At 36.8% G+C, this 14,829-nt stretch overlaps 1 protein-coding gene across 2 annotated transcripts in view; it reads left to right on the top strand.

The window, feature by feature from the left end:
- The window catches only part of MOCOS (molybdenum cofactor sulfurase), a 213,093-nt gene that overhangs the window by 117,358 nt on the left and 80,906 nt on the right, over positions 1-14,829 (top strand). For both annotated transcript variants that reach the window (XM_419048.8, XM_040695502.2), the window contains one exon: positions 551-627. In XM_419048.8, coding sequence (XP_419048.5) covers positions 551-627 — 77 coding nt within the window. The remainder of the gene's footprint in view (positions 1-550; positions 628-14,829) is intronic.

Raw genomic sequence — 14,829 nt, 5'->3', positions numbered from 1 at the left:
ACATCTTGCCCCATCCTTTTATAGTGCTCCTGCTGTAGGTCATTTATTTTTCATTTCCAATAGCATTGCGTGGAGGGAAATTTGTTAGTAGTTTCCTCTTTCCTCTAGATAATGAAAGTCTTGTCTTTCAATTCAACTGTACTAAATGTAATCATCTGGAGTAGAGCAAACACAAAATGTCCACCTGTTGCTTTGCCTATTCCCATCAACTTCTAAGAGTAGAAGGAGACAACTTAGAAACTTATGATATTAGGGCATAAAATGTAAACATTACGCATTACTTTGAAAATCCAAAATACTCAAGTAGCCAATATTGGAGAAAATAGAGCTGTTATGTACAAGCAATTGCTGAAATGAGCTTCTAGCTTTGAATAATACATTTTTACTTAACAAGACTGGTGCTTGTAAGACTTGAAGATAAATCCCTAGGGGAGGAGTTCCCCTTCTGCAAGTTAGGTTCACTGGATATAAAATAACTCTCAAAATAGATTTAAAGTCCATATGGTACTTGCATGATTTGTTTACTGTGCTACTTTGTTCCATTCTTCAGGTTTGAAGACGGCACAGTCTCTTTTCTTGATATCATTGCTTTGAAACATGGATTTGATATTCTGGAAAAACTCACAGGTCAGTTAATATCTAATAATAAACATCTCTAATAATGAAGACTGAATTTCAGATTTATACTCAGGACCCAAATCTGATTGCATTTTCTGTGGCTGTAGCTTAATTTTCCCTTCTAGATTTATAATCCACGTTCATCAATATGAAGATTGGAATCTTCAGGATAACTGGTTTATTCAGGTCTTGTGTATTTGATCATTCTAACATTCTTTCAAAAAAAATCAAGTATCCAGAGTGTTCTCCCCAAACACACATGCAGGGCTTGATTACATCAAGTTCTTGCAGTCTGCCTGTCACTCAGAAAGATGCAGTAGGAAAATAACAGTAGGATGTAACTGAGCTACATTCTATTCAGACTTGAGGCAGTAAGAGTTCCTGCTGTGCATGAGGACCATGGAACTTGACCTCATACAGAAAAACAATTTAGTAATAGAGATTTAGAGAGAAATCAGGAAAGAGTTTAGAGAATGCCATTCTTAACAGGAAATACACTTCCACCGAGTGGGTATTTCTTTTCATACAGCAAACTTTTCAAGCTATGATTTTTCACAGCAGTTATTTTGTCTGTACTTTGACATGCTGTACTGGAAAACAGCATTGTATTCTGTTGCTGTTTGATTTTGTGGTTTTTTGTTTGTTTGCTTTTCTTGTTTTGTTCTCAATGTCATATAGCTTAGTACTATAAATCTTAGAGAAATTCCCACTTTCTCCCTTGGAAGAGCACATAATTATGGAATTGTAATACGTTTCCTACTTCTTGAAGTGCAGGGTGAAAGGAGAAGAAACAGCAGTCACAGCTTGCAGCAAGGGAAGTTCTGACTAGGTATAAATAAGTGTTGGTTTTTTTCAGGATGAGTATCACCAAATCCTGGAACAAGTGCCCCAAGAAGGCTGTCAAATGTCCTTGGAGATGTTCAGAATTTTACTTGACTTGGTCCTGAACAATTTGATATAGCTTTACAGTTACCTATGCAGTGAGCGGAGGTTGAAATAGATAATCTTAGGAGGTCCAACTTGAAGTATTCTATCCTTCTCTAAGTACTGAAGGCTACTGCTTCCCTTCAGGCCAATGATATTATAATACATATAGAGGTATACTGAGCTGTGCAAAGCTGGGGACAGACCTTTCCAGTTACTGCTTAGAACATATAGCCACAACCTGACTGCTGAGTGAATGTACAGAGATAACTACAGCTCACATCCTCTTCATCTCTCCAGTGCTGTTTGAGTTTGACATTCCCTGGTCACAGGAACTTTGGGAAGCCTGTGCAAACCTGCTAAATGTCCCCTTGCAGTAGTATTCTCCGGGAAGATCATTTATATGGCATGTTTACTGCCATGACTTCATTTCTGTAGGGCAAATGCAAGTAGACTGGAATTAGAGGCTACTGCAGGCTTTCTAGCTTGCTAGGGAGTCTTCTGATTTTGAGCCCCTTTTCTTCAGCTCCGACATGCTTGAGCACCTTTGAACCCTCAACGTGGAGCTAAAGCTACATTTTGAGCTATAACCTTGCGCTGGATCACTGTCTTAAAGCCACTCTGTGTGGCATGTTGACTCCAGGGTGCCCTGCTGTGCTGGAGCTTGGCACTAGGGCTTGCTTCCACTTTAAAAGCATGAAAAGTTAACAAAATGTTTCCTACTTGAGTATATGCACATATGCACAGTTAATGTGTATGAATTCTATGAATAACGTTTGAACCTCCCTTCTCCAATGCATTTTTAATTTCCTATAAGGCATAAAGAGCATCATGATTTAAGCGATCTGAGTCTGGAAAGACACTGACCGTGTACTTCTAAGGCTGCTAGCATTTGAGAATGTTTTTTGTCTTGATTTGTCTGAAGATGTCTAGTTTTTTCCTCATTGAGAAAGATTTTTGGGGTATTTTCATAGATACTTGTCCGTGTGGAAGTCAATAGCAGAGTTTTCATGGACTTCAACAGGAGTTTGATCTCCAACCAGTGCGGTTGTTTTGCTTTGTTATGCCTTGTGTGGAGACCAGGTATCTAAAGTGAACCTGTACTGTGCATACCTTCTTGCAAAACAAAATGCTTTAGAAGAATGTATGGTCTTAAACAAACATGTTCCTTTTTAAAGGATGCTAACTGCTTTGGTTTAATGTGTAGGAGTATTGCCCAGAACTTCTTCCATTGCTCATCCATCTAAGTAGCCATTTCTTGGTACCTGTTCCAGATAAACTACTTGAAAATCTTAATACTGGGCAGAGGGGAATACTTGATTTGGAACATAAATAAAGTGGGTAGCAACAGATAGAAGAGTAGGATACATTTATGAATGAACAGCCTGCAGAGACCTTTTCGTTTTTACTATTTCTTTTAATTTGCTTTCTCACCATTAGCAGTGATGAAAATTTAAGGTAGCTGAAGTGACTTTTAATGACCTAAGTCAAAGGGGTTTTCCACAAAACTTTTGTGAGAGTGGGTGATTTGGCTTTAATTTTGGATTTAATTCATTTATTGCTTATGATATTTTTGTGTGTGTTCATTTTAAGATTTTTTTTCAAGTCTGGCTTGAGTAATAACTTACTATCTTCAGTGTCTGAAGTACATCAAGTTTTATTTTCTCTAACACTCATCAATACCTAGATTTAACTAGTTCAAATAGCAAAGCAGATGTATTTATACTATACTGAAGGGAATATTGTGAATTGTTGTGTTTGTTTGTTAATAAAAAATACACTCAACTATATCAACACCATATTCTTTACCAGTCTGCCTGAATAAAATCATTAGAAAGCTTTTTATGGCACTCTATCACTTTCAGAATAGCTGTGGACTCATATCTTCTGAATGCTAGACCATTTCTGGGGATATGGTAAGAAGTTTAGTAAGTTTGCTAAAGCAGTGATATATTACAACATCTATACTAACTTGGCATGGATTTTTAGTGATTTTTTTCAGAATATTTTAATTAGTGTGTTATGTTGTTATGTATTACATTAGCTTCTGTTTTTTTTTTTTTTTCTGACATCGTTTATTGTTCAGCTTGGATTTTTACTAGAAAGCAAGGTTTCTCAAAGCTGAAAATTTCTAGGTCAAAACTATGGAGGTTATTTCAAATCTTCAGACCAATAACTTTTTCATAAATAAATAAATGAAAATTCAGGAATATTTCTATTTTCCTTTAAGAATTTTTTTTCCTTGGTGCTTAATAGTAGAAAGGTAAAGGGAGATGAGAAAAATACAGGGTAAACAAGAAGAAACCTACATTCAAGATAAAATCAAGAAACTAGATAATATTTGTGACACATTTGAATTTAAGAACTTCTGCGCAAGTGATGTAGCCTTAGGTATTTTGGTGGTCTCTAGTCTCATTTTCAAGTGCCACATTGAAAAACAGAAGTGCCAGCAGTACCTTTTAACATCTACAAGAAACCACTGTTTTCCAGAGTGGTAGGTGCAGTGAATCTATTTGTGCTTGACACAGCCAATGCAACAAGGGATCTAATTCTTTTGGCATTGCCTGGATATCACTGAAAATATCAAAGCTTTCCCAGTTGCTTAATTACTGTGAAAGGTACACTTCTCCGTTTGAACAAAGATGATTGGCATTTGCCTGTATACAACAAAGCCATCACATGCTGTAGGAACATTTCATAATCAAAAATTACTGCAGATTTGTTTTAATCCACTTTATGCATATTTCTTCCATCTCAGCTGTCAGAGTTTTCAGTGTCAAAATGTGCTGTCAGAGGGGAATCACTTCTGAATTAGGCTTTCCTGTGGCTCCTGGAGTACTTGCTTTGTATTCACTCAGTACAAAAAAGTGATTCTCAGTCTGGGTTGTAAATAGCCTGAAGCAGAAACAAGCAAGATGAAGAAAATGTTTTTGTTACACTTCTGTGTAATAAAAGTGCTGAAATCTTCTTGGGATGTGAGGTGACTGGACTGGACCAGTATTTATTGAAGATAGAGAGGGAGACCGCTAACGAAAGGTTTCATCATTAGGCTGTGCTGAGATAGAAATCTGTTTCTGAGACTGATATCATCCCATCTAAGTCCTTGACTTGTTTCAACTTCCATTTAACAACAAGGCGTATATCATGCTAAAGTTATATCATGATGAGTGTGACTAAACTGATTTCTGAAATCTTGTGTCTTTGGAATTTTCAACTTGACCTTAGCTGCTACACACTTTCATTAGTAAATATTTATCAGTTTTACAAATGAAACAAATGCGTATCATTTGGGATTGTTTTAGGAGTGGTACTTTAGTTATGATGCCTATTCAGGAAACATTATTTCTTTTCACAAGAAAATATTATGTGCATTGGAAGAAATCATAAAATGGAGACTGTTTCTTAAGGATGATTAATTAAATGCCTTTTTAAAAGTCACTGGGTGCTTGATTAGTTGTTGGAAATGGAAAATTGTTTTAGCTTTCATAGAGACAATTATACTACACACAAAGAGACATACAGTGCAGGATGCTAAATGGTGAGGCTAATTTTGGTTTTTAATTTAGCCTTTGAAAGTTGGGACTTCTGAGTTGTCTTGTGCTCTATTTTAGTTTTTACCTTCCTTTGGTATTTCAAGGGCTGGGTTGATGTTAGTGATGGGATAATGAGCAGCCTGCTGTTGTTGATACTATATGGATTCTCAGTGTCTCATGTTTAAATACTTATGGCCACACAAACTAACCAGTTTGGGGCCAGAAATGATTTTTCTTCAGTTATCAAATTGACAAGGATCACTGGGCTTTCTTCTGTACTGGCCTATGTGGAAGTGGAAGCTCATGATATACAAAATTGTTCTCTTTTTGGGAAAACCTTCTTTGATGTGAGGGAGAACGAATCACTGTGATTTTTTTGGGTTTGTTTGTTTTTTGCTTGCTCTATGCCAACTGTTTGCCACAAGGTGCACTGTAATGAAAAAGAAACCTGGGCAATTCAAACAAGTCCCCTCACTTCACTGTTCACGATTAACACTTTAGGTAACTGCACCTGAAATAAATGTGGATGGTGGGTTTTTTTTGTTGTTTTGTTTCTTCTGAGGAAAAAATGTTTTACAAGTTGACGTTGAGGAGAAGATGCTCCATTCTCACTCTGAAATGAAAGTATGGGTACACTGAAGAGATGGAATGTTAAATTCTGGCTTCAGAAGGAAAGCTTAGTCTTATGGACTTAAGGAGCACAAAAAGGAGTTAAAGCTAGAAGATGTTCCAGTTCTTAGGTAACTACACTGAATTTATTAAAAATTTCTCCTCTTCTTTATTGGATAGTGAGGTGACTGTTTCTGTTTTTTAATTTCTATCCTCAAATGAACTTGGTTTAGAGGACAAACTAGAAAAACTTATTTATTTACTGCTACCAGCCCTTGCTGCTAGCATGTTATGTCAACCCAGTTTTCTTAGTTTTCTTTTGTGAACTGGCTAATGCAAGCTAGACATCATTTGTACCTGAAGGCAGAGCAGAACATCCAGAGCTTGATTTCAGAAGCTATGAAAAAGTGAGTTAACAGTTGAAATCCTGCCAAGACTGCTTTTGCAGAGTTTAATCTCTATATAAGATTTATCTCTAGAAATAAAAACTGATTTTATATTTTTTTATGCACACTTGCTATTGTTGACATGGACTCCATTCACAGACTGCCTAATCTGTGAAGAGGCTGAGAAAAGGACCAGATCTGTCAGTTCTTCCTCAGACCTGTCAACGTAACACAGGAGGAGGTAGTACAGGGCAGAAATGTATTGGGTGCCTCTGTATGTACATTGCACATCTTCTACTAAAGACTACAAGATGAAACTTGAGTTATTTTTGCTTTGAAGAACTCCATGTGCTTCCACGTAAATGAGATTGGTGAATGCTTTTTTTTCTCACCAAGGAAGCTTTAACCTCCTACTACTGGCACCAGAAGAATGCCTTTCCTCTTCTGTCCATCTTTATTTGTATAGTTTAATTCCTAGATGAAGAAGAAATTACGCACATGTATTGGATGTCTTACTGGTTGTGCTTCCATAATGTAGATAAGAATTTATTTCTGTGGTTACTAGTGTAGAACTGTTCTAAGATCACTTTGCTTTTTGGTATGCTTTATACACCTTCATCTTATTGTTGGTTTAAAAAAAAAAAAAAAAGCAATGCAAAAACATGAGGAAGTAATAGAAAGAACAGTCTTGTCATGAGGAATGTGGCAGCTGCTGAACATCTTTGCGTCCTCAGTTGTACCATGTTGGGGGTTGCTGTGCTGTCTTTATTGAAGCCAGCAGATATGCCACTGTCTAGCAAAAGACCAGTGAATTTTGAAGAACTATTGTTATGGTTCCAGAGGAGTGGTAAAGTGCACTCCTACAGTGGTTGTTCCTAGATACAGGCAGTAAAACAGGAGCATTGTCCTTAGTTGTGCATTCTTGTCTGCTTTCTCTTTCCTTTTTTTCCCCATCCCTGATAACGTAAGGTGTGGAGGTCTTCAAGCTGTGGTAGCTATAAATCAAAGTTGCGGATAGGGAACAGTTTGTCCACGTGTTAGTTCAGTTTCTTTAAGATAATGGTTGGTGATCTAACAAGAATGATAAAATTCTGTGCCTCTTCCTATCACTGAAATCGGGGAGGGATACAGTAGCATACAACCAGGAAAGCAAATGTTCAGGAGCAACATTCAATAAATTGCAATGATTAGTCTATTTCTCTATCTACTCTAGTTCAAAATAAACCATTGTGTTCCTAACCAAAGAAATCTAGTTTGGCTTGGGTATTTTTGTGGGCTTTTTCGGTTTATTTTTGTGGTGGTTGTGGTATGTTGTGAGTTTTTTTTGTTAGTTTCATTTTGTTTTTTCTTACTGTAGTAGAGCTAATCACTAAACAATTGGTGTATTTTTTCATCACACTGTTTGTGAATCCTGTTTATTCTTGACTTAATCTTTACAGCCTCATTCCTATTCAGATTCTCCTTTGAGCAAGGTTTTACCACTCTGAACATCAGCTCTACAGTCTTTCTCGCAATTCTGTGTACCTTAATGTACGCAAAATAATACAACTAAGGTGTTTATCAAACTCGCATCAAATGGCAACTGTGAAACTAATTCCTGAAATATTGATGAATCAGAACCTCTACTGAATTATTGCCTGCACTTTCATTTTCAAATTTGTGAGAGAAGATTGAACTTTGTTGTGAAAACATAATTTCTGTAGACACTCTTATGAATGCTTCCACTGAGATCAGTGGGGCCATGAAAAGAATCCTAATATAATGGCCAGGATGACTTGTGTGACTTGAGCTCCTTTCCTCATTCAGACATAAAATTTACTTGACCTTTGGTAAATCAAATACTAATCTTTAGGGGAGAATGGAGCTTGGAAACTGTTCACAGATGCACAGACACACATAGCTGAGGCTGTCAAGGCCATATGAGTCCATCCAGTCCTTCCTGTGCTCTAGCAGGAGCATGCAAAACAAGGTGCTCAGGCCTGTGCCCAGGCAGCTTTTGAAAATCTCCAAGGCAGAGGCTCCACAGCCTATGCCAGTACTCTGTTATCTGTACAGTAGAAGACATGTTTCTAGACCTGGAGTTAGACTCTGGGTGGGATTTATCTTATGTTGCTGTCAGTATCTGTCTGAGCTGACCATCTAGATTCCCACTGCAATCCATGGCAAGATGCAGTACTTCTCCAGCTTGATCTCTCTGAGATATTTTGGAAATGTAGGATGAAATGAACTACATCCAGCAATGCCAGTTTTTTCTCATTGCTTGTTAAGGGAGCTTAGAAGATTAACTTAGAATGGCCTAGGAATTTTTCTTACTTTGGGTATATCTCCCGCTCATAATCAATGTGGGGCTTGAAAACTGAATCATCAGATTAGCTGAGGTAGAAATAGTATTTTGTCATTAGGGATGGGAGAAGGAGGGGAGTATAGGTGTTCTCTTTTCCACCTTTCCTTAATGAAGATGAACAGGGAGTATGCTAAGGAAATCCTGAGGAGCATGAAGGCACAGCCTAAGGTTTCTTTTTTTTGTGAAACTCTCATCTGTCTATTACTCTGAATGATTTCTGATTTGCAATGTACATTTCATGCTTCAAATCCAAGCTAATTCAGGTAGATATTGCTTTCTCTGAGAGGGAAAGGTTCATATTCTGACAGCAGACAAACTGTTTTGCAAAAGAAAAAAAAAAAAAAAAACACTATCTCCAGGGTAAGAATGTCCCTGGTATGGAAAAACAGTCAAAAATCTATCTTATCTTATATAAAGAGTATGTATGTGCAGCTGGCTGTCTGTGTTCGTTTTCATTTCCAACTTACTGCTTAAAGCAGGTTAGGAGGAAAGCTTGTTTGTTTTTCTTTTGCATCAGAAAAAAAGCTGTTGTTGGGACTGTTGTTAATTTATTAGGAAAGACACGCTCAACAGAGCATATATTTGCTAATTATTGTAGATGGAGTTAAAACAAAGAATCAGTATTAGAAAATGAGCAGATAAGTGGGAGAGTTGTGCACCTTTCTGAAAATACAGTCAAGCGCATGATACTTATGGAAGGCAGATTGGAAATAATGGACGGGTCCTGCCTTTTTTTCATACTCTAGATACAGAATCTGTTCCCAGTTCTGCTCAAAGTAGCACTGTGAAATCTGTCACCCTAAACAAATAAGGTGGGAGAAATTATTGTAGCTTACGTCAAAAGAGAATGGGTGTAAGACTCTGTCTACTCTTCAGTAAGGGTCTTGGTAGTATTAACAGTAGTCAAGAGCAACGAAACTCTGATCCTTGTTCCTAGGCTGACCCAGCACTGCTGACACATAGCTACAGGAAATCTTGAAGTGCTTTCTGTCTTTAATATCTTCCTCCCTAGAAGATCATTTTCTTTCTCAGATATAGTTAGGAGATGATGGAATTCTTTGTTTCACTACAAAGTTTTCATTATCACTGCTCATCAGTAGAGAACCTATAACAACTGTGGGACCACATTTTTCAAAGAAATTGCGAAGGTTTTTCAGTTGCACTTGGACACAAACCTTCCAAAGACTTTTTTCCGCCTAAATAGACTGTTTGTTCTCAGAATACCCTTTTAAAATAGGGGAAAAAAAAACCTAAACTTTTGCAATACTCAAGTAGTGTCTCTGTACAGTACTAGCTTAAAAAAAAAAAAAAAGAGCTGAAACAGAAATTGAAAATAAAATTAGAGTTGAATTAATTCCATTAAATCTTCAACAATGTAATATATTGCTAATTAATTTTTGCCATATCTTGATATGCTAACAAGGAAATACAATGTTACCTTGTGGTTGCTAATTTTCTTGACTGATACAAGAGCAGTTTTCTTACCAGCATACACCTGGAAAATGAGTCTTGACAGGGCAATGAAATATGTTTAATTATATGAAGAGGTAGAGTGCTCTGCAATGAGAGAAGGGACCAGCATTCTGGCATTCACAGAAGAAGGTCTGTCTGGCACCAGGGTGTGCATTTTGGCCATCCATCTGCATGTGTCCAGATCCCATTCCAATGTGTGCTGGCTGCCATGGCAAAGGATTACCTTATTTCACTTATTACATTTTTAATTTCCTAGCTAACTGGATCCAGCTGCTTCAGCCCTTCATGCAACACAGAGATTTTATGCTAAATCCAAAGGGGCTAAATTAAAGCAAAAGGAAATTTGCATATTGTGTAAAACTCCACTTGTTCAGCAGATCCAGATTATATGGTGCTAATCACAAACACTAGATAGAGAAAATCCTCTTGAAGTCACCCTGGGGTTAAGTCAACTGCTTTACACTCTTTGACACATACCCATGAAATATGTAATCAAGTCTGTTTGACGTCCTCTCCTAATTACGTGTGTATTTTAAGCAGATGCTTTTCCAGCTGATCTGTGTCTTTTCAGATCTTTTCTTCATTATTAATCAGAAAATCACGCTGTATGTTAGCTGCAAGTGCCAATTATGGGAAACTAATATTAGTTTCCCATGCTTAAAAGCTGCACTGTTCCAAGACAGACCATATAACATGTAGGTATACAGAAAATTTAAGAATCTCTGGATGTTATAGGGGCATAATTAATTCTATCATGTACTGTTATATTTCATCCTGATGTTAAAATTTATTCTTCTAAATACTGGGTTGTTTTTTTTTGTTGTTGTTGTTTTCCAGTTTGAGGAAGAATATTAGGGAAATTCTCTGTTGGTATTATGAACGGGATGTTTGTTTTCATAAAAGGTAGAATTTAAATTATAAAAATACTTTTCCCCCAAGACACAAGACATTCTTAACTTCTGTCAAGAATATTAATTCATAAGCTTACCCTTTCACGAATTCTTCGTAGTCAGTGAGTTAATATCAGGAGGCAAATTTAATATTTAATTAACTTGAGTGTCACTGAGTTTTAAGTAAAACCTATTTTTATTGTGACTGTGTTAGAACAGCCTTCAGAATTGCTAGTGACCTAGTTGGTCTTACCTCTATTCTTCAGTTTAAAGACACAAACAGCCACTTGTATTTTGCTGAAGTTTATAGCTGAATGCGCTCCTTTCAGTGTGTTTAGCGGAGACATCTACTGGCCAAATTCTATCTAGCTTCCTCAGGTCTTCCAAGGCCATTTCTTACATCTCTAGAAGGAGACTTTCTGGTACACAAATGAGTACCTAGCAAATTTTAGACATTAAATGTATTCTTCTAAATGGTTATCATACATAGGTTGCTCCAAAAATGATGTTTCCTATTTATTTCCATGGAAACTACAACAGCTACAAAGAGCACAGTAGCACTATTTGATAAAGCAGATTTTGTCAAATTGTGTTACTGTGCTCTTTGTAGCTGTTCTAGTTTCCATTTGTCATTTAGTTTTATTTTAGGTTTATGCGTATTTATAATGGTCATTTCAGGTCTATACCTGCCCATCAGCCAAACTATACATTGAAGATCCACACATCTACTCACCCGTGTCACACCCCCCTACTCACTCATTTTCATCTATGTTCTTACCCCTTGTTTCCAAGAAAAGAAGCCTCCACAAAGGTTCTCCACTTGTGTACTTCTTTAATCTCAAACACTGCATTCCTATGACAGCTGGAAAAGTATTTATTTTTTTTAATTTCTCCCCCTCTCCTCCCTCCCATTCTTCGTTCTTTTTTCTTGTTATCTTTTTTACTTCAAGGAACTTGCAATTATTTTGTTAAAGCATTTCACCAACTGTACTCAGCTATACCTAATGTAATATAAAGCTGTCATGTGTGTTGGTTGAACTTACTTGTTGCTTTTGGTCTTTCAACTTGATTGTATTGTCTCAGGCTGACACTAAAATTTCAGATTATTGTTTTGACAAATAATTGATACTTTTCATGTTTTATTCACCTTAGTAATCAAAACTCCAAGACACAAAAATTTCTTCCTTGTTTCTTCTTTAAAGTATAAACTTCTAAATTATCTTGATCCTTGGCTACCTTCCTACTGAATGCTTCATAAGGTTTTATATAAAAAACAATGTATTTTTTAAGTATTAGGTTAATGTCAATGGTATTCTCACAAGGATCAAGAAAAAATGGTGCTGAGAAGAGAGAGTACTGTTTATAAGACAGTATTTTAATAAAGGCGATGATAAATTTTATAAACTGAGGGCATAGAAATCTAATAAAAACTTAAGTTATTCAGTTTATAAAACAAATTCAGTACTGACTTGAAAAGTAAGGATTGCTTTAGCAGATTTCTAATTTCAATGAATTCTACCATTAATTTCACAAATCACAAGCATTTGAAGAGATGAGGTGTCCCACACAGTTTTTCTCAGCTTAACTGCATATGCCGATCAGAGGACAGTCATTTTATGCAGTAGAGCGATCTTAGCATTAAGTCTGTTCAGTTACATGTAGCTATTTCACTAAGCAAACTAGACTAAGTTACAGTCACAAAAGCTGGCCTAAACCTCTTCATAGTAGAAAGATTTTAGCATAACCACAATGGAGAAATCCTTAAGAAATAAAAAACTATTAATTCTTGAATTGTCTAATACCACAGTTTTGCATTTCAGGCGTGGTACTCTAGGTCAGTGCTCAGTAAGGTAAAAATGCCACATTTCTGACTTGACAACATTCTGCATCCTTTTTCTAAGGGCCTAAATCATACGTGTTTAACCTTTTGACCTGCTTGGGCTGCATTAAGTAAAGAAGAACTGTCTTGGGTCTCATATAAAACATATAGTTAATGTGTATGAGTAACAAAACTTCCTTTTCTATGTAGATATTTAATGAAAACTTTAAAAAAGAGAGCAACGAAAACATAAAATTAGTGGGGTATTTGACACTGTTTTTTAAAACTAATGCATCAACATCTGGTTTGATGCAAGTCGTTGCAGTTCTTAGTTCTCTAGGTGCTCATCAGAGATTTTTGGTCTAATTTTACTCCTCCTGTGCTTCACCCTTGGAAACAGTTGTTCTCAAATGTACATACTGCCAAAAAGCGATGAGATGCAAATGGCATGATTGTGAAGGAAAGGATATTTTTCTCTGGCAAGGCAGGTCACTTGCCAAGTGACACAAGTGCTTGTAACGCACATTACACACTGGTTTCAATTCAAGAGTGGGTGTGTGGCAGGTGTGAGAAGTGGGCTTATCACTGTACTGTGCCCTTGCCTCCATCGCATTCTGTTGCCAGCTACACAGTCTGTGCTTGAGCTACGGACAGTCAACTCATGAAAAATATTGCTAAAAATCACATCATAATGATAAGTTTACGATCTTGTGGGGCGGCATTACTAACTGTCTAGGGCTGCATGCAGCCCTGCATGAAGCAGCAAATGTTCATGATCCTATGGAGAGTCATCACCCGGTATAAACTGTCAGAGTTCGTCAGTAGTAGGATAGTTATGGTAATTGGCACTATCCAGCTCCAAAACTTTGGCCAAGATCTTGTGGATACTCTTTGAAAACTTGCCATTTATAGGTGGGTTTTAGATGCATCTTCAAAGTACTGACCTCTAGCAGCAGAGCTAGTTTCACTCCTTGGAGTTTGGTAGTAGTTAGTATCATAAAAGAACTTGATCACAGAAATTAAAGGGCAAGGCTGGGAGCCAGAATTACTGGACTGTTTTTACAAGAAATTTTCATAAATTTTGGCAACACTCTAGAGTGGTATGATTTACTTTCCATACTGTATAAATATAAATTAGAGCAAATTGATCTAAAAGAGTGAGTAGACAGGATAAGTTGAGTGTTCACAGATACACAGTATTTGAGCCTGTCTTGGAACAGAGGTCAGAGGTGTTTGCTATGAAAGCTTTCTTTTTCTTCATATAGAATCTGTAATCACAATGATAGCATATTTTCTTCTTGTGAGATGAGGTTTTAAGCAATGAAACCCAGCTCACAGGTAGTAGAGAGTCTGGGCCCAATTGTGAATAGCTAGTGTTCACAAAATATACCAAAAATCATGTAATGTGAGTACTTGTAAGGGTCTGGCATTCTGCTCACCATCATGATGCATTGCATCTGAAAGACTCTCCATGTCACAGGCAAATGGCAACCAAAAGCAACAGACCACTTCCTTTTCAGAATGCTTCCAGGTGTCTGTTTTTAAGATCCTGTGTTTATTTTTCCCTTTTTCCTCATTACATTAGCATCAGTTTTATCTCGTTTTTGAAAACTAGGATCATCTTTGTTCACAGTGGTGTGCTCTCAGCTATTTTTTCAACCTGATTTCATTTAGAACAAGTAACAAGTATCATTCAATTTTTGTTGTTGTAATTTCTTTGTTCTCTACTGTCTTTATTGATTTGGTTTGATGATTTTGTATTGTTGAGATAAATAAAGCGATCTTTTAGAGAGACAGTGAAATTGGTTGGATTTTGCATAATCTGTAGTTCACAAGATGTGCTAATTCATTTTGTCTGATTAAGTGATGAAGAGATTCCTGTTTCCAGCCATCTACTCTAAATCTTGGCTAGAGTTGATGCCTAGAGGGTGAGTAGTTGGTGTGCCTACTCCTGTGCTCAGAGAGTTGGCAGCCCAGCCTACTCACCTAAGTTACTCCTAACTCTGCCTCCATAAATAACAATCATTAAGTGCTCTGGCTGGGCTGAATGCTCTAATTCCAGTCCTTAATTCTAGAGTTATAGTTGACAGTGAAAGAGTTTGCCACCTCCTTCTTATAGACTACAGTGGCAGTGTGCTATGTAGTTTGACAGAAGCTGCTAAACAGTGTCTTGAATTTCATATCAATATAATTTACAAAACATAGGTGAGACCCAAAGGTATTTGAGGTGTAA

The sequence above is a fragment of the Gallus gallus genome, chromosome 2, assembly GCF_016699485.2.
Source record: "Gallus gallus isolate bGalGal1 chromosome 2, bGalGal1.mat.broiler.GRCg7b, whole genome shotgun sequence".
In the NCBI taxonomy this organism is placed as follows: domain Eukaryota; kingdom Metazoa; phylum Chordata; class Aves; order Galliformes; family Phasianidae; genus Gallus; species Gallus gallus.
This window is presented reverse-complemented; position numbering and strand designations above follow the sequence as displayed.